Consider the following 20,289-nt stretch of genomic DNA (forward strand, 5'->3'; position numbering starts at 1 on the left):
AAAAGGATCATTCCAATCCATTCATTCCGCGCCTGCTGAGTCAACTGGTGTCAGTAGGGAGGAGTTCCTCACTTTCCCAAAGGAAATGAAGGACATGCTTAACCGACTCTTACAACAAAAGAGTCAAGAAGGACACGTCCTCCACCAACCGCAAGAGAACCCCAGCGCAGACAAGCAGGCTAACAAACCAGTGGAGAATGAGGAGAAAACCTACGTTAACAAGAAGGTAGAAGATGCAAACAGTGTGGGCGTCAACCAACAAAGATGTACGGAACTTAAAGAAAGAATCAAAAGATAGATCATATAGAGAAGATGATGAAAGAGGGCAGAACCAAACCCTACTATGGGGAAGCATCCCTGAGGTCTTCGGAGCCACCATTCAATAAAGAAATCATGGAGGCTCCATTGCCAAGTAGATTCAAGGTGCCCACCTTTGACAAGTACGAAGGTTTATCTGACCCAATTGATCACCTTTATAATTTTAGAATGTTGATGCAGTTGCAAGGGGCTCCAGACGCAATCATGTGTCGAGCTTTTGCGACCACCCTTAAGGGTACTGCCAGAGATTGGTACCGAACGCTGCGACCCGGATCCATCAGTTCCTTCTCAGACATGGAACAACTCTTCACTGGCCACTTCCTTAGCAGCAGGAGAGTTACTAAAGCAACTGGCCATCTCATGAGTATGGCGCAAGGAGAGCAGGAGACCCTGAAAGATTTTATGCATCGCTTCAACACGGCAACCCTAGAAATCCGCAACTTAGACATGGGAGTGGCCTTAGCAGCCCTGACAACGGCTCTCCAGCTTGGAAGCTTCTTATACTCGCTAGGAAAAAAGTCGCCGGTAGACATGGGGGAGCTGATGGTCCGAGCGCAGAAGTACATCAATCTAAAGGAGATGATGGATACGAGAGGAAGTCGCATAGAGCGGAAAAGGAAAAACAATAGCAGGGAAACAGGAGATTCCTATAGATTCGCAAAAAGACACGAGACTAGTGCGCTGCACGCGGGTCAAAAGATGAGAGGACAACACAACAAGTTCTCCACCTACACACCCCTGAACATACCGCGCTCGGAATTACTGATGCAAATCAGAAAGAAGGATTACATCTCGTGGCCTGATCCCATGTGAACACCTCTTCATAAGCGGGACATGTCCAAGTTCTGTGCATTCCACAGGGATCACGGCCACGAGACAGAAGAATGCATTCAATTAAAGAAAGAAATCGAAGTCCTAATAAGAAGAGGACACCTGTCAAAGTTTGTGAAAAGAGAAGATCCCGTGCGGGAACCTCTCGAATAGAGAAGGCATGGCATAAAAGAAAAAGACGAGCAGGTCATAGGTGAGATCGCGGTGATCTTCGGAGGATCCGCTAGTGGAGGAGATAGCGAGAGTGCCCACAAAAGATATACTAAACAGGTGTTATCAATGGAGAAGGGGGAAACCAGTAGCAAACGAAACAAAAAAGATGATGCCACAACTTTTGACAACAGAGACGAAGAAGGGGTGCAGCAGCCACATGATGATGCCCTGGTGCTCTCCCTACTTGTGGCCAATTACATGGTTAGACTCATATTGATAGACAACGGGAGCTCGACTAACATCATGTTCTGGTCGGTCCTAGTCGGGATGAAGATTGGCAAGGAATGACTCAAACCGATCTCGACCCCCCTGGTAGGATTCGGAGGAGACATTGTTCACCCCTTGGGAACAATCACGTTACCGGTGACAATGGGGACGAACCCGCAACAAGTAACAACACTGACGGAATTCCTTGTTATCGATGGAGGGACATGTCCATCCAAGTGAGCCCTCTGGTGGAAGATAGGGAGGCTATTTTCCTATTCGTGAATACATTGAAAGATCCCTACTTTGGGCATCTCTTAGGGGCAACCCCCCATGACTTTATGGACATTGTTTCTACCGGAGAGAGAATCGAAACAGCCATCAAAGTCGGAAAAGCCAGAAGTAGTGGCGAAGAAACTAGTTCAGACAAGAAATGGACAAATAGGAAGAAGGATGATGAAACTCATATGATTCAAGGGCGACAATACCAAAGAGGTCATAACCAAGGGTTTAGAAGAAATATTGTTAGCCAGATAGCGCATACAGGCACAGGGTCTCAGTCTGTTCCCTATAGGCCTACGCTCACACAGAAAAATGTTCAAACACAGAGATATGGTCCTAATAGGGTGCAACCAATTCCCATGTCCTATTCGGAATTGCTCCCCCAATTGCTCAAAAGAAGGCTTATTTCAACAATCCCGGGAGTAGCCGTACGACACCCTCTACCACAATGGTATGACCCGGATGCTAAGTGCGCGTATCACTCCAATTCTCCCGGTCACACCGTTGACCACTGTTGGACATTTAAACACAAGGTACAGTCGTTGAGGGATGCCGGTTGGTTGGTCTTCAATGATAAACAGCCAGGAGCCCAGAGTGATCCCTTACCCAATCACGGGGAAAGAAATGGTTAATATGTTGTACGAAGGACTGGGAGCCGAGGTCAGGCAAAAGAATATGTCAAGTTATAGATCCTAGAGTTCTCGTAAGGAGCCCAAAGGGAGCAAAAGTACACAAGGGGCAAGTTTTTGATTATCTAGTTTGTTTTATGTGATGATGTCATTTTAATTCCCTATCTTCTAGCAGTCTGCCGACACTATTATCAATAAATTGAATTATACATTTTCTCATATCACTTGTGTCCTGAGTTCAGTTGACCAAAAATTTGTTTGCTGATGTTTCGTGTAAAGATAAGGAAAATAATAATACCAATATTCATAAGCCAGAAAGTGATGTTAATTTTGAAAACCAAACACGGGAGGTGGAATCAGAAGAAGATAAAATAATTTTCCTCACCCTATGAAGACAGATGTTGTGAAGAAATAAAGAATCTCGAAGGAATTCAGCAAAATATATGTGTTGTGCCAAGAATTTCAAGTCAATTCACTATTCATGTTTTGATCAAATGATAGATGGCCATCTTTGGCCGACCAGTTATCCCTAAAAAGAACCAAATATTGATTTACCATTTGTTAACCAAGTTGAGCCTGGATGTTAAACCAATCTTTTCTTAAAAGCCAGTTCACCAAAAAGTTAACCTGGGTTGCGTCTCCTAGCATTTGGCAAGTCATAAGAGACAACAATGGGCTACTAAAATGATGGCAGGCCATTTTTTTCTGCTACCCAAAAGAAATTCAAAAATCTCTTGCAAACCCTTTTGAGCCTAAAAAATTTATTTATTGATTAACCTGTCGAAGGATCACACCCCACACTGGGGCAGTTTAAAAGGATTAGTCCCAAATGAAGTCCAAACAAAAATGACAAAATCCCTTCATGAAAGAGAAAAACAAAAGGGAGCAGTAAAAGAAAATGGAAAGAAAAAGAAAGAAAATAAGCGACATACTACGCATGTGATCCTTGACCAAATTACCCTTGATGAAAATGATGATTTTGAGCCCTATTTAACTCTTTCTTTCTTTAACCCATAACCCCCCAGCCTACATTACGGTCCAAATGAAGTCCTGACCAGATTGGTATACATCGTTGTCTCTAATGATTTGTCAGACTCAATGTTGGGTCTGAACTACGTAATGACCTGATCCTGAAAAGGTACATAGGTAGCTTGTTTAAATAACAAGTTCGGTCAACATCTTGCAAAACGTCCCAACTTGAACTGGGGGCGTAAAACATTATTTGGGGTGGTATTTTTGAGCTTTAGTTTCCATTTCATTCTAAAAACCTGTATCCCTCAGTCTACGTTTCGTCCTGAGTCTTAAAGACCATCTTGAGATCAAAACATGAGTTGAACTTGACTAAACTAAAGGCAACGTTTAAATACGTGAAATTTCTAATGGTTTCACAGTAGGATGAAACAAAAGAAGAGAGATGGCCATCGATAAATCTGGGATAGTCGAAGAAAAGATCAGCCATTCAGTTTGGTAAATTAACATCAATATCATATGGCTTTTGAATACTGGTATAAATTTTTCTTGTAATAGCATTGGAACATGGTAAAACATCTATTTTTGGGTGGTTGACCTTTTGATTTCACAAGTTGATGTCATAATTGCGTAATCATTCCTCATTTGAAAAAAAAAAAGGGATGAATAGTCAAAGAGTTTCGGAACCACTAGTGTTCTTCTTATAGAGAAGGTCCACATTGAGGAAATACGATGCACATAGAATCAGTCAATTTAACTGGGGCAAATGTCATGTCAGGCTTTAGAGATCTGCTTATTCAAGAAGAATCTAACAACCAGGCCAAGATCCTTGGCAAATAAACTCATCTGAGGCAAGTTTCAGTTTCAGTGGGACTTATTCAAGCATCTTCTTATCAGATTGGATGAATAGGAAAACAAGGCCAAGAGCAGTTATAAATCCGTTCAACTGGGTAGATTCTGTGATGGAGTTTCATTTGAGCCAAGTTGACCACCTCTATTAAGAAAATTGGGCCAAGATCAGTCATGGATCCATTCAGCTGGGGCAAGTTTCGAGGGAACCAAGGCAGAGGCAACATAGTCAAGATTAGAGGCACATTGGAAAAAGAAAAGTTCATGCATCGTCATGTATTTCATGTACTACATAGAAAAGTGCATACATATTATACAACATGCTTGCATATCCCCATGTTCCATTGTCATATCAAACACCTTGCATGCATGTACCCCCACATAGCATCATTCATTCACACCTGTCTTGTCATCCTTGTCTAAGTAATCCATGTTTCATCTAAAAAAAAACAAACAAAAAGAAAAGGAAGAAGAAGAAAAGGGGTTGGGGCAACTGGCCTAGGTACCAATCGATCCATCTACCTTGAGACTGGGGCAACTGGCCCAGGTCTTATTCAAGTCTTTCGCTTCCAAACTGGGGCAATCGACCCTAGTTCAAAGTTTAGCATTCATTTTGAAGCTGGGGATTTTGCTTTCTTGGGATCCTATACTTGATTATTCATCATCAATTCAAAATTTCATCCGGTTCTTGGTATCCTATACCTGAGTATTCATCATCAAATTGACAATTCATCTAGCTCTCGGGATCCTATACCCGAGCATTCATCATCAATTCAAAATTTCATCCGGTTCTTGGTATCCTATACCTGAGTATTCATCATCAAATTGACGATTCATCTAGCTCTCGGGATCCTATACCCGAGCATTCATCATCAATTCAAAATTTCATCTGACTCTCGGTATCCCATACCTGAGCATTCATCATCAAATTGACAATTCATCTAGCTCTCGGGATCCTATACCCGAGCATTCATCATCAATTCAAAATTTCATCTGGCTCTTGGGACCCTATATTCAAGTATTCATCATCAATTCAAAAATTCCCATTGCAAACCGGGATTCTACACCCGAGTCATCATTAACCATCAGTCCAAAATTCCCATCGAATAGTCATTAGACTCTTAGAATCCTACATCGGAGAAGTCCTCGAGATCCTACACTCGAGCAATCAAGAGACTCTCAGAATCCTACATCTGAGAAGTCCTCGAGATCCTACACTCGAGCAACTAGAAAACTCTCAGAATCCTACATCTGAGAAAGTCCTCGAGATCCTACACTCGAGCAATCAGAAAACTCTCAGAATCTACATCTGAGAAGTCCTCGAGATCCTACACTCGAGCAATCAACAAACTCTCAGAATCCTACATCTGAGAAGTCTTTGAGATCCTACACTCGAGCAATCAACAAACTCTCAGAATCCTACATCTGAGAAGTCCTCGAGATCCTACACTCGAGCAATCAACAGACTCTCAGAATCCTACATCTGAGAAGTCCTCGAGATCCTACACTCGAGCAACCAGAAAACTCTTAGAATCCTACATCTGAGAAGTCCTCGAGATCCTACACTCGAGCAACCAAAAAACTCTCAAAATCCTACATTTGAGAAGTCCTCGAGATCCTACACTCGAGCAATCAGCAAACTCTCAGAATCCTACATCTGAGAAGTCCTCGAGATCCTACACTCGAGCAACCAAAAAACTCTCAGAATCCTACATCTGAGAAAGTCCTCGAGATCCTACACTCGAGCAATCAGAAAACTCTCAGAATTCTACATCTGAGAAGTCCTCGAGATCCTACACTCGAGCAATCAACAAACTCTTAGAAGGCCTCGAGATCCTACACTTGAGCAATCATTATACTCTAGGAATCCTACATCTGAGAAGTTCTCAAGATCCTACGCTTGATGCACATCATCCTCATACTATAGCACGGGTTCCTACCCTCGATGCGAGTCTCTTTCCGTGAACTATAGCTCGGGTTCCTACACCCGGTGCAAGTCACCCTTCCGTGAACTATAGCTCGGGTTCCTACACCCGGTGCAAGTCGCCCTTCTGTGAACTATAGCTTGGGTTCCTACACCAGATGCAAGTCGCCCTTCTGTGAATTATAGCTCGGGTTCCTACACCCGGTGCAAGTCGCCCTTCCGTGAACTATAGCTCGGGTTCCTACACTCGACACAAGTCATTCTCATATGCTCTCAATCATACATGCAAATCGGTTTTCACAAATCATTTTAGTCTCTTTTGTTACATTGGGCCCGGTCCAAAATCAGCGTCTTTTATCTTTGCAGGCTTGTTGCTACAAATAACGTAGGAGAGTTCCTACTTTTACTTTGAAGCGACGAAGCCTACAAAGAGGGGCAGCTGTAGACACCCCATTTTTACCCAGACCCAATATATTTATTATCATTATTATTATTATTATTTTATTAGTATTTTTATTATTTTATTTATTCTTATTATTATTATTATTTTTCATTAGTATTATTATTATTACTTTTATTTTTATTTTTACTTCTATTTATATTATTATTATTATTATTATTTATTATTTTCATTATTATTAATATTATTTTTAACTTTTATTATTATTAGTATTTTTTATTACTATTATTATTATTATTATTATTATTATTATTTATTTCTGTTATTATTATTATTATTATTATTTTGTTTTAGTATTATTATTATTATTATTATTATTATTATTATCATTATTATTACTTTATTACTATTTTTATTAATTTTCTATTATTACAAATTATTTTCTTATATTACTTTGTTATTATTGTTATTATTATTTTTATTTTCATATATTATTATTATTACTTTTATTATTATTTTTATTATTTTATTTACATGGGTCTAGGGTTTTTGGGGGATGCCTTTATAAAGGCTTGAACACGCACAGGGAAAGGGGGGCAGCGCAACACGGCCACCATCGCGACCACCACTCTCCACCGTCACCTTCATCTTCTCCATTCTCCACTCTCCCCATCCTTCCTCACGACTCTCACTCCCTCCAAAATCCCTGCAAGCAGCCGAGCATCCCACGATCATCACTACTGTTTGCACGCACCGCCGCGTTTCCCCACAGGCGCCACGCCTCCCGCAGCAGCTTCATCTTTTCCAGCTCCGACCGCCGACAGCCAGCCACCGCCAGGAGCACCAGCCGAGACCTTCATCATCTTCGGCCATCACAAATATCTCCCCAAGACCTCCGGCCACGTGCAGCCTCTGCAAACCTCCCCGGCGAGTCCCTCTGTGAGCCCCCCCTCGCCTCCTATTTTTGCTGCAACTCCGGCCACACAATAGCTGCCTGCAGAGCCTCCAGCAGGCCAACCCGAGGCCTCTCCACCTTGTTCCTGGCGAGATCTCGCAGAGCTCCCGCCCATCTCTTCCGGCCTCCCGGCGGTACAGCCCCAGCAACCTCCCTCTGAATGCAGCGCCAACAACTCCGCGGCACTGCACCACCGGAGTTCCCCTGCTTCTCAGCCACAAGCTCTTGCCCCGACAAGGTCCCTTGCACCAGCTCTGACAGTTACCTGCTTCAACTGCAGAAACCATCCAAAACACCTGGCGGTCTACCCCTCCCAGTTCCGACCATCATTTTGGCAGTAACTCATCCCCGGTGGTAAGTTTCTTTCATGCAAGTTAAACACACACACCCGAGCCCATAACCAGCCACACACACATACACACACCAATTATTCATGCTTTACTATTATTAAATTTCAGTTCTTGCTTGCAGTTGTTATATTTAAGTATATACATATTGACCATATTAGTATTAGTATTTGTATATTTTTTTCTGGTAATATTATTATTGTTTATATATTGTTATTAGTAATAGTGTTATCATTATTGATGATGTTATTATATTGTTTGTATAGTATAATTAATATTATTATTACATAGTGGGTCCACTATTGTTATACTGTTGGCTCATTATTATTAGTGTTGTTATATTAATTATATTAGTATTAATATTATATGGTGGGTATAGTATTATTATTATTATTATTATTATTATTATTATTATTATTATAGTAATTGTAGATTGTTGTATATTTAACCGTTCTTGTTCTTTTAAATATATATATTTGACATCAATTTGTTTTTATTGCAAGATTCTTATTCTTTCTAATTTTAGGAAGTCCATATTATTTCCGTATTGGTAGTTAGGGTTTTAGGTCATATACATTGTTGTGTGTATTTAGGGTGTCTAGTTGTTATTGTATTCATTTTATGTTTAATAATTATAAATTCAGGGTTGTGTATTGATTTTGGTTGCTATATTGAATAGGTACACATTAATTTTAGAAATAATTTGTTTCCATAAGTTCAATTATTTTCTTACCCTTTTCATTGGTTTCCATACATTAATCTTAAGTTTGATTTGTTTCTTTAATTAATTGTTGGCATAGGTGTCTTGTGTATATCTTTAATAGCGTGTTAATATTAAGCTAAAAATCATATTATCAAAATATGTATATTATTAGTTAACGATATTTATTATTATTTATGTTAATATTATTATTATTACTATTATAGTTATTTATTATTATTATTGTTATCATTATGGTATTTCTTATTATTATTGTTAATATTAATATTATTATTACTATTATTATTATTTATTAATATTATCATTCTTATCATTATTAATATTGTTATCACTATTTTTAGTATTTTCGTTATTTGGCCTTATTTGTACTATGGTATTTATTTTCATAAAATATTTTTTTGATTTTAATCCCTATGATTTTATTGCGAGGGTATGAGCCTTCGGGCATCATGTACCCTAAGCTCTGAGGGAATAAATATATGTATATATTATCTTTATTTATTTATTATTTTATTTATTTATTTTTTACATGTATTTATAAATTCATAAAAAGGAGTAATTTAAAGAATTATTAGATTAACTTAGGGATAATTTCAAATTAATTAGGTACCGTTCGTAAGAAAGGGCGCGTAGGGGGTGCTTGTACCTTCCCCTAGCGTAACCGAACTCCCGGCCCCAACTGTAGTAATATAGACCGATTCTACCCCTAACGGGGTAGTAATCATGTGTTCTAACCGCACTAAAGGTTAGTGGCGACTCCGATATCCATGTTTTTCCATTAAAATATTAAATTGATTTTAACCTCGCCGCTCGGGGCACACGCGCTCCCGGGACGTCGCGACACTAAGGTTAGGGAAGCTCATAGCATGCCCATTCTCTCTCTTTTTGATAGGGTAGATCCACATATCGCAAATAAGTTCGTCATAACATTAGGCTTATGGTTTCATTTACATAATCCACACCATTTCATTTGCATCATTCCTGGAATAGGGGTATTAGACCTTAGACACTCATGTTTTCACAAAATAAACAATGTCTAAAAAATTTGTCGTCTGTAGGAACATGTTTTGACTCATCATCTTTATTTTATCATAGACGTACATGATTTGATTCCCTGTATCAAAATTTTTCTTTAAAAAAAAAAAAAGATCTTTCAAACCAAAATTGTGCTCGAGCAAAAACATAATGTCAAAGTTTTCTTCCACCCTCCACTTCAAGCTTGTCCAAGAACAACCTCTAATGGCAGGTCATGCAAACAACTCAATACTACTAACATCTTAGAGTAGAGGGTTGATAAGCGGGGCAAAACGGGTTGATGGGTCAAATTTGGGAGAATCACAAATGGGCAGATGTTAAACGGGTTCGGGTTTTAATTGATCTGTTTATTAACAGGTGAACAATTTATAAACCCAAACACATCTGTTTAATAGATGTGTTATAAACGGGTATCTGTTTAAAATAACAACTTATTTATTTTCATTTTTTATTTAATATTTCATCAAAATTGACTTAATATATGGAAAAAAAAAACTAAAAGTGGATGGCCCAAAGGTCAAAAAGCCCAAAAGCACCAAAATAAAAAAATAAAATAAGCAAACGGGTTACCCAACGAATACCTGACCTAAATCCACCCAACGCATTTAATAAACGGGTTGGGTTCGAGTAGACCCATTTTTAAACGATTTATCTCTTTCCAAAACCAAATCCAATCTAAATGGGTGGGTAACAGGTCACCGGTTGGGTTTTGACCTGTTTTGCCACCCGTAAGGATAGAGGCCTTGGAGAAGAATGACAACTTGATTATCGACGTGCTGAAAGACTTGACAAAACAACAAGAACTTGGAATGATGCAGCCAGACATCGTTTCAACTCCTACCCATCAGATGCATTTACAAATCAAAATAGAGCTTCAAGTCGAGGGATTCCAAAGAAGAAGAAGATTGTTATTGAGCCCATTCCGATCTTATATGCAGAGGTGTATCATCAACTAAAAGAAGGAACATCTGATAGGCCTAGAGGTGTTTCAAGAGGTTTGTGACCCACTATACAGGTAGTACAATCATGATGAATTCACTTTGGAGCTATTGGTCATTCCATTGAAACATGTTGGCAATTGAAGAATCCGGTTCAGCATCTCAAAGACATAAGGTTCCTATGGTTTCATCTGACAAGCAATCAAATGTGACTTAGACTTTTACTTTTACTCTGTTAAGCTATCCATCTGTATTCCTACTTAAAGTAGAGTAGGGCCAATAATGGCATCTTTTTTCTTAAGTACGCTTTGTATCAAATTAGTGTGGCATTTTTCTATTTAAGTATGCTTCCTTTTAGTATAACTAGCCTATGGCCATTCATAGCAATCTTTTGTATTTCCTATTATCATTTTCTAATTGATAAAGGTAGTTCTTTTTGTATGTTAATATGGGTTTCAACAAGATATAAGTATCAAGCATAGAGGTCACATTTTCAACCGTCAATTCCATTTCATTTCACACAATCCCAAGGAACAAATAAGATAAAGATACTACAAAATAAGCAATCAAACTTTAGGATGAAGAACGGCCTTGGCTCTACTACCCTCATACAATTCATAAAATCCCTTAATGTCCTAATTTAAGCCTACATGTTCATTTTTCAAACCAAGGACAAGGATCACTCTCGCATTGAGGTGAACACATTGGTTGCTCATTACTTAGATATCATTCTCATTGGAAGAATTCATCACAGAAGTCGTTCTTCATGTTTTCAACATTCTAAGACGATCATGAATGAACTTTGATTATATCATGTTAAGAAGTTGTGACTAAATAAAGGAGGCCATCATGTTAAGGAGTTGTAACTAAATAAAGGTGACCATTTATTAATCGACCACTTTAATCCACAAACCCTATACATTGAGTAGTTTCCCATTGTCAACCCTTTAAATTGTTTAATTGGCCTATTTCTTTCTAAAACCTTGAATTCCTATCTCACTTGCATATGGGGCCCCTAGCATGGTCACTATATACAAGCGTTCTACAAAGCAAAAGGCAAAAATAAAAATAAAAAGCATGTGTGGGCACGAAAAAGCCAAATATGTCCATGGCATTAGAAAATGAATGCAAAAGCCATGAAATGGATGTCAAATTTGAAAAAAGCAATTCCAAAGCAACGTTTCAACAAATGTCAACATGAACTACGACAAGACCTGATCCTATACTAGATACATAGGAAACTTGTTTCTAAAACAAGTTCAGTCCAAACTTTGTTGCCTTCAAATTTTAAAATTACTAATAACAATGTTAGGGGCAAATGGTGAATCATTGGGATTTCTTTAGCCTCGTTTCCATTGTTTCATTTTTCCTAAACCAAGCTTACATTTCATCCTGCGTCTAGAAGTCCAACTTGAGGTTTCAACTCCTACCATGATTTTTAAAAAAGTTTGTTCATGACTGATGAGAAAAGAGGAAAGAGAAAAGGAGGATTGGAAAAATAGAACTCACTAAGCTAAAAACCCGAAGGATGGTCTAGGCAAAAGTTAAGAGCATAAAAAAGGAGCATTATTAAAGGACCCTATCCAGTGAGGCAATGTGGTAGATGTTGATGTTTTTATAGAAGCAGCTAGAGGTTTCATAAGTACAACTAATAGGAGTGATCTTTGGCCCTCATTAACCCTCATACATAATATATTTGTGTCAAATATATCCATTCTTTCATGGCCCCAAGCTTAGCCTACATTACGTACTTCCAAACCCATTCCGAGCAAGAATTGACTGCTTATGATGTAGAGTTTCAATCTTAATATGTGCAAGGAAACATTATTCACATCATACCATTAGTACAACATTGTGACCTAAGTGCATGACGTTTATTACTTGTGAGCCATGAGACCTTGATGATTACCAATTATAGAACCACTGACATCTCAACCCTACTTGGAGTAATCATCACCATCTATTCTGCCATCACTCCATACCAACTTTAACTTCTTGATCATCCCTCTATCTCATTTCACTTAATTGTTATTATGGTTATGCATGCTTTAATGGTAATAATGATAGTTTGAGTTCAGAGTAGAACATGGAGTTAGTGAAACTCTACAATCACAAGACATAGGGGCTAGTACCATGTGTCATATGTGGATTTGATCATCTTGATTGGATTATGAAAGGAGTCTGATACACCAAATAAGATTTGGGGTCTAAGGATCTTGGTGGGATTAAAGGTTCTTTTGCAAAAGACTATGTGGAACAGCCATGAGATATTTGTAGCATGTCATGCTTTGGTGCAAAATAATTTTAAAGGAGTTTTAAACTTTGGGGGCTTTGTTTTCTTTTTGTGTGTTTTTTTCTTAAAATAAAAGCATCATTATTTTCAAGACTTTTATCATTCCTTGCATCCAACATCATTTTAAGCATAAACGATGCCCTTTTTCTCAAATTTTTTTCTCACAAATTTAGGGCTAATTGATTCCCTACATTGTCATTTATGAATACAATACGTCATGCACTTGTATTTTTTTACATGATTACAGCACTATGTATGGTCCCATTGGCCGTGATCTTCCATCACACCAACACCCTTACATGATTACCACACAATGTGTGGTCCCGTTGGTTATGATCTTTTATCACCCCAACACCTTTATGCCATTAACACACTATGTATGGCCCTATTGGTCGTAATCTTCTATCACCCCAACACCCTTACATGATTACTACACTGTGTGTGGCCCCCTTCGTTGTGATCTTTTGTCATATCAATACTCTTACATGATTATCACACAATGTGTGGTTCCGCTATCCAACACCCTTTCACATGATTACCACACCATGTGTGGTTCCATTGATCGTGATCTTCTGTCATCCTAACACCTTTACATGATTACCACCTTATGAGTGGGGTCCCATTAGTCAAAATTTTCTGACTCTAGCACCTTTTTCATGATTACCACCTTATGTGTGGTTTTATTAGTTGTGATCTTTTGTCATCCCATCACCTTTTACATGATTGCCAACTTATGTTGTCACCCCAACATCCTTTTTCTTTTATATGCTGAGATGGTAATTAGACATGTCACCACTACGTCATCTTTTTATGTTTGTGCATAGATGGTAGTTGGACACGCTATCATAACACTCTTTTTCTTTTTGCAAATTGATGATAATTGGACAAGTAGCCACTGCATCTTCCTTTTATCTTTGCTTATAAATGATAGTTGAACACACTATCATAACACTCTTCCCTATTATAAGCCAAGTTGGTAACTAAACACATTGTCACTGCATTTTTTTTTTAATCTCTGCGCATAGACAGTAGTTGTACACACTATTGCAGTACATTTGTCTTTCATATGTTAAGATGTAAACTAGGCATGTTGTCACTGTCTTCTTTCTATTGTAAGGCATTTAGACAAACTTTTTCACCTTAACCAGTGTACTCATTTGACTATCCAGAATTAATCCCAAACAAAAAATCGGTGAATTTAGCTTTGTTGCACTCTTTTAGATAGAAAAGATGAACAAGGGAATGAGGCCTGTTGTTGATTCCTACTTTTGTTCAGAAAAATTTCAAACTCCAATTTTGAATTTTAAGAAATTAATGTATTTTTGTAAGGCACTAAAGTCCAAGTTGGGCTAATTTTCAGTTTAATTTCATTAAATTTGGGTGAATGTGAGCATAAGTGAAAGCTAGGTTCATTACTATGGCAATGTGGTGAAAAGAAGGCATTTTGGGCAAAAAAAATGGACCTCTTTGCTGACAACCTATACATTGCTTATAAAAAAACAAAAAGCCTTGAGGCAAGGAAGGGAGGTGAATTGGATCTAGTAGGCACGCGCAGTATGCAGACAACTAAAGGAGATAGTGGCTCAAAGTGATAAATTCCATTAACTTTACGCCCTCCACCAATTGTCTTCCTTATCTTCAAATCCTGAATAATCACAGAATCAAAGCAGAATGTCACTAAACAATTCATGGATTTAGTAATCTTGCTAACAAACATAAGATTGAAAGGAAATTTGGAAATATACAGAACCGAAGGAAGAGAAATAAAAGAAGTGGGATTTACAGTCCCAATTCCCTTGATTGCACTGGTGGGTCCATCAGCAAGACTAACACAAGGTCAATTTGTAGGATATTAAAGAGCTAAGAAGAAGCTAAGTGTGACTGTGATATGATCACTAGCAGTGGAGTCTATGATCCAAAGACTAGGGCGAGAAGTACTAGATCACAGGAATACTATGGGATTACCTGTTTGGGCAAGCGATATGCAATGGGAAGAAAAGCTTGTTGTGATGTTTGATACTACTGGAACTTGGAATACTATTCCTCTGACTTGGATACAGTATGTTGCTCCCCACTCAGCCCCAAAGGTGAGGAGTCAATAGCGGCTACATTGGTTGCTCCCAAAGGTGTCAAGACGGTGGTGGCTGGATTTGCAACACATGAAGGCCAATCGTGGAGATCCCAGCACTACTCAATAGTATGATTACTCCATCCACAATGAGTGCACTTACCACTACCTCATCCATCTCCACCACCACCACTACTCGAACCACCTCAATAACTTTTGTGGTTGTTTCATAGAGAACTAGAATCCCCTTTGTAGCAAAGGATGTCCTCTCAGAGCCAAATGCAAGAGTAGGAGAATGCATGCTAAAGGAAGCACGAAGGAAACGAGAATAAACATCGGCAAATGATGGCAACTTAACACTACCAAGTATCTAAGACCAGACTGCTTCAAACTCGAGTCTTAAGCCCACTAGAACACAAAGGACTGCCATCTGCTCCCTTTGCTTCTGTATCTCACAAACATTGGCAGTTATAGGTTGCTCGACGTTAAGCTCCTCATAAATATGCTTCATCTCTCCAAAATAATATGCAATACTCCTATCTCCTTATTGTAACTGAAAGTACTCCTCGGATAAATCATACATCAGTATAATGTTACTAGAGTATAGAAGCTTGACATAATCCCAAATCTCCTTGCACGTATCTAGATGCATACACATCCATGCAATCTATGAACCCACACTTCTTTTCTATTTTCATCAGAAGGATCAGATTGGAGCAAGTGGTTAGATTCTCCTAATCCTGCTAAATAAACCCAGACAGCTTTAGACCATTGAACATAATTCTTTCCATCCAACTTTTTAGTCATTATCTGTGGTAACGAAGTAGGAAAAAAATTTTTGGGATTCATAGATTCTATCACAACACTCAAAAATCAGCAGCCACACCAATGTCAAATAAGAATAACAATCAAAGCCAAATCGAGACAATCACAAACTACGTGAAGCACCGACACAACCACAAATGAGGTGTAGGACTCACCAATGGATATAGCACTGCCACAACCTCACAACTAGACAAGAAAACACTACCACTACTCCAAAAACTACAAAGAATCCTTCACAAACTCCAAATGGAGATTAACAGAGTGTTGCGAGTGCATGATCAAAAAAGGTTGGATTTTTCAACAAAAAACAGGCCCAATAGATTGATAATATTGTCTAGAGAAGGAATCAAAACATGGGAGAGGAAAGAAAAAAAAAGGTGGTCAGAAACTCTCTCATGCATAGGCGCGTGGGGTCAGCACTACAGCCAGTTGGCTAGTGCGCGGCGGCGTGTGGGAGCTCCTCCAACGATGGGGTTTTGTGAGGTTAGGCTTTGGATGGTTCTATGTTTGGGTATAGGATCGGTTTTGTGAAATAATGAGGGGTGGAGGTGGATCTAAGAAGTACAGCTGCAAGAATGACTTTTCCAGCGACAGTTGAGAAGAATAGGGTTTAGGTTGGATCACGCTCTGATACCATGTTGATATTTTGATTAAAATGAATGACCCAACTTGAAGATGGGTCTCTCCCTTTATTTATAATACAAACTAAATACACTCTAATGACAATACTACTCTTACTAACTGTCACTGATTAACATACTAACACACTTAATAATAATAATAATAATAATAATAATAATAATAATAATAATAATAATAATACTAAAAGACATAAATAACCTCCAACACCACTAAACTTTGAAAATGGGTCAAAACATTTCTAATAAAACCTCAAACCAAGTAATTCAGCAAATATCGAATAGAGCATTTATATATCAAATATCAAAGGGTTGCAAACCTAGTGAGTGACATCTGAAATTCACAAACTACCGGTTCATATATTCACAATAGAAAAACATTGAGTAGAAACAAAATAAAGTAGCTGAGCGCAAGGTTCCATCATAATATTAAAGAAGTAGTTATTCACCTTCAGCTCATTCTTGGACCTAATAGGTCCTCTCATAATGTTGCTGTCATCCTCATCTTTCTCACTCCACTCAACAATTTCATCCACATCAGAATCCCTCATCTCACCTTCCTCAACTTCTCCTTCCATAAACATTTCTCTCTTCATGCTCACCATACCCTCATCCCTATTACCATCATTATCCCCAACATCACCACCAACACTACAGGATGTTGAAGATGACGACGACGACGATGAACTAGAATCCTCCAACTTTGAGTTACTCTTGCTTGCATAATCATCACCCGATATTTCATCCCTCCTCATCCCAACCCCATTAACAGCCACAAAACCATCTGATGCTCCTACCAAACTAACCTCCCCCCTCACTTGCCTAATAGAACAACTCAATTTTCGTGATTTATTAGACCCATCTACAATTTGCTCCTCAAGGCACCTTTCTTGACCACGCCCATCTTCTACCTTTACATCACAGCTTGACCAAGGTAGTGTTTGGCCCTCAACACGGCTTTCACCACAAAAGTCATTTTCCACCTTCAGCACACTACTGAAACCACCACCAACAACTGGGTTTTCAGTAGAGTTCTCTCCAGATACCCCTTCTTCAATTTTCACCTTACGAAGAGTCTTACGAACAACAGAACCCTGAAAGCAGCTATCTGTACAAGATTCTTCTTCCACAACAACCGCACGACCAGTTATATCTGCATCTTGGTCTTGAACGTAGCCTTCTACAGCAGTAATTTCCTTGTCATTCATTTCAATATGCTTCTCAACAGCCCCGAGTTTGAACTTTTCCTAGGAAGTCTTAAAATTTTGGCCTATAAATTCTTCAACGCAATCCTCTATGGAATCAAAATCAAGAAAAGAACCAGAGAGGTTTGGGGGGTCGTTTGAGTTCTTATAAGCTTCAGAACTTGGTCGTGTTCTTCGATGGAGGGATCAAAAACAAGCACCGCAATCTCCTAGCCACGAGGTTAGGGTTTTAGAGTTCCCAGTGACGCTAAAGGGTTTTACACTCCTACCAATGTTTTGAAAACTAGACCCAACAGCGAACTGATCCCGATTCGAAGTCCACCGGTTCGGATTAATGTGAAATATTATGACATTTTATAAATGTGAGAAAAATTGAACAATACCTTTGAATATGAACTCCATCTCACGAATTTTTAAATACTATAAAAAAATTCATAAAATTTAATTTTATTAATAAAATAACTTTTTTAGTAATTAATCATAGAGAATCAGGCATATAAAATAAAATAATAATTTAAAATAATATCAATTTAATAAATTAATTTTAGAATAATATCTTCAAAACTAATTATCAATTTTTTTAATTAATCAATCTGTCTAATCACTTTAAATCAATGAATTGACGTAAGCATAACAAAAAATTCTATTATTATTTTAAAAAATTAAAAAATATATGAAATTTTTTTAAAAAAAAAGCTAAATTATAAAATTTATAGTAATTATAATGCTGTAAAACGTTTGTTACATGTACTTTTTATATTAATTGGTTTATCTTAATTTGAGACAATTCACTAATTTTTATTTATTTTATTCAAGTTGCTATATTATTAAATATGGTATCCAACTAGATTTTGAAAGCAAGCCACAGTATGACCGACCAACTAATCTGCACCAATTTTTTAGCTTTTTTTTTTTTTAAGATATATTTAGTCATTTAGTTCGCATAAAATATGTATAATAAATATTTTGGAATGATATAATTATCTAAGTATTTTCTTTGAATTATTATTATTTATTTTAATATATTTTATTTTTTTTTAAAATAATAGTTTAATTATGTTATCGGACTTATGTTAACTAGTTGACCCAAACTAGTTGTTGGGCATTCGATTTATTTACCAGTAACATAATATTCTTAACTGACCAATTTTCTTAACTTAATTTGTTAAATTTATGTTATTTTCCTAGCTCTTCTCATCAAAATGGAATGAAATGATAAAATTATCATTTTATTAAGAGTAAAGTTTACTTCTTTTCAGTAGGCTTAACGGTTGATTGACAATCAACTAGTGAAAGGTTCATTTTATCATTTAAATTAAAATGTAGGGGATTTTTATAGTTTTTGAAAACTTAGGAGGTGTTGTTTGATTTTATTAGTGTATTTTAATATTTTAATATTATTAATTTATATATGGAGTAAATGTATCATGGGATAGGACATGTACCTTAGATTGAGAAATGTATCTACATTTAGATGAGTCTTTAATTCTTGTATTACATTAATCTATAAGTCATTTATGTGAGTGTACCTTGATTTTGGATATGTACCTAATTTATTTTAGACACGTCATATTTATTAGGTGTTTGTGTAACGAAAAGGTCCAATACGCATATAAATAGACCTCTCTAGTCTTGGTTCTATGTAGCATAGTATATACACAATAAAATCTCTACATACGAACATCTTCACATTATTTTTATCATCATTCGAGTTTAGAGAGTTTGATAACTAAAGAAAGGTGTTCTTTTTGTGGAGCTTTAGACTCTCTTCCATTGTTGTATCCTTGAGGAGACAAGTCAAAAGGAGTTCTACTACACCAATTTGCAGGCTAAAGTGAAAAAACTGTAAAAGGCTTGAATTTCCTTAAAGTGAGTGAGATATGCGTACATTAGCCTTATTGTGAATCATACTTGTATTTGTGTTTTAAGTTTTTTTTAATAATTGTACTATATTCTTAACAATTTAAGAAGATTCAATAAATATGAACGACAATATTAGAGATCTCAACAAACCCTTTCGGTTTAAAGGAGCCCACTTCAAGAAATGGAAAGCCAAGGTGCTCTTCTACCTTAGTCTCCTCAAGGTTGTTTATGTTCTTACCAAGAAGTATCCTAAAAAAATCAATACCGACTACATGAATGAAGAGGAATTAGTCGACCAATATGAAAAAATAAGTATAAATTTCAGTTTTATATTTTAAATATGTCTTGCCAATCATTTTTATGATTATTATGATACTACTTATTCCTCTGCAAAAGAAATTTGGAAGACTTTGCAGAATAAGTATGATACCGAGGAGATAGGGGCAAAGAAATATGTAGTTAAGCAATTTTTTCGTTATCAAATGGTGGATGGAAAATCGATTGTAGAGCAAACACAAGATTCCCAAATGATAGTGACCTAGGTTACATTCGGAGGCATGAAGATTAGAAACAATCTTGTTGTAACTGGAATCATTGACAAGCTACCCCCATTTTGGAGAGAATTTCAAAAGAGCATGCGCTACAAGCAGAAGAATATGTCTTTTGAGACTTTGATAACTCGAATCCATGTAAAAGAGGAGGCAAGGGGGTAAGACACACTTATGCAAGAAAGCAACAGTAATGTCAATAATGGAGATACCACAAAGGTAAATTTAATTGCT

The 20,289-nt window shown here is 37.3% G+C and overlaps 1 protein-coding gene across 1 annotated transcript; it reads left to right on the forward strand.

Annotated features, from left to right (window-relative positions):
* Window positions 1–312: 312 nt before the first annotated feature.
* LOC131145930 (uncharacterized) lies at window positions 313–1,131 on the forward strand. The gene has a single exon (XM_058095104.1). The coding sequence runs from the start codon at window positions 313–315 to the stop codon at window positions 1,129–1,131; it is 819 nt and encodes a 272-aa protein (XP_057951087.1).
* Window positions 1,132–20,289: the final 19,158 nt, after the last annotated feature.

This window comes from Malania oleifera, chromosome 13, assembly GCF_029873635.1.
Source record: "Malania oleifera isolate guangnan ecotype guangnan chromosome 13, ASM2987363v1, whole genome shotgun sequence".
Lineage (NCBI taxonomy): Eukaryota > Viridiplantae > Streptophyta > Magnoliopsida > Santalales > Ximeniaceae > Malania > Malania oleifera.

Excerpts from the sequence above, each read along its gene's own strand:
- LOC131145930 (XM_058095104.1), top strand. The coding sequence starts at position 313 with ATGATGAAAGAGGGCAGAACCAAACCCTACTATGGGGAAGCATCCCTG.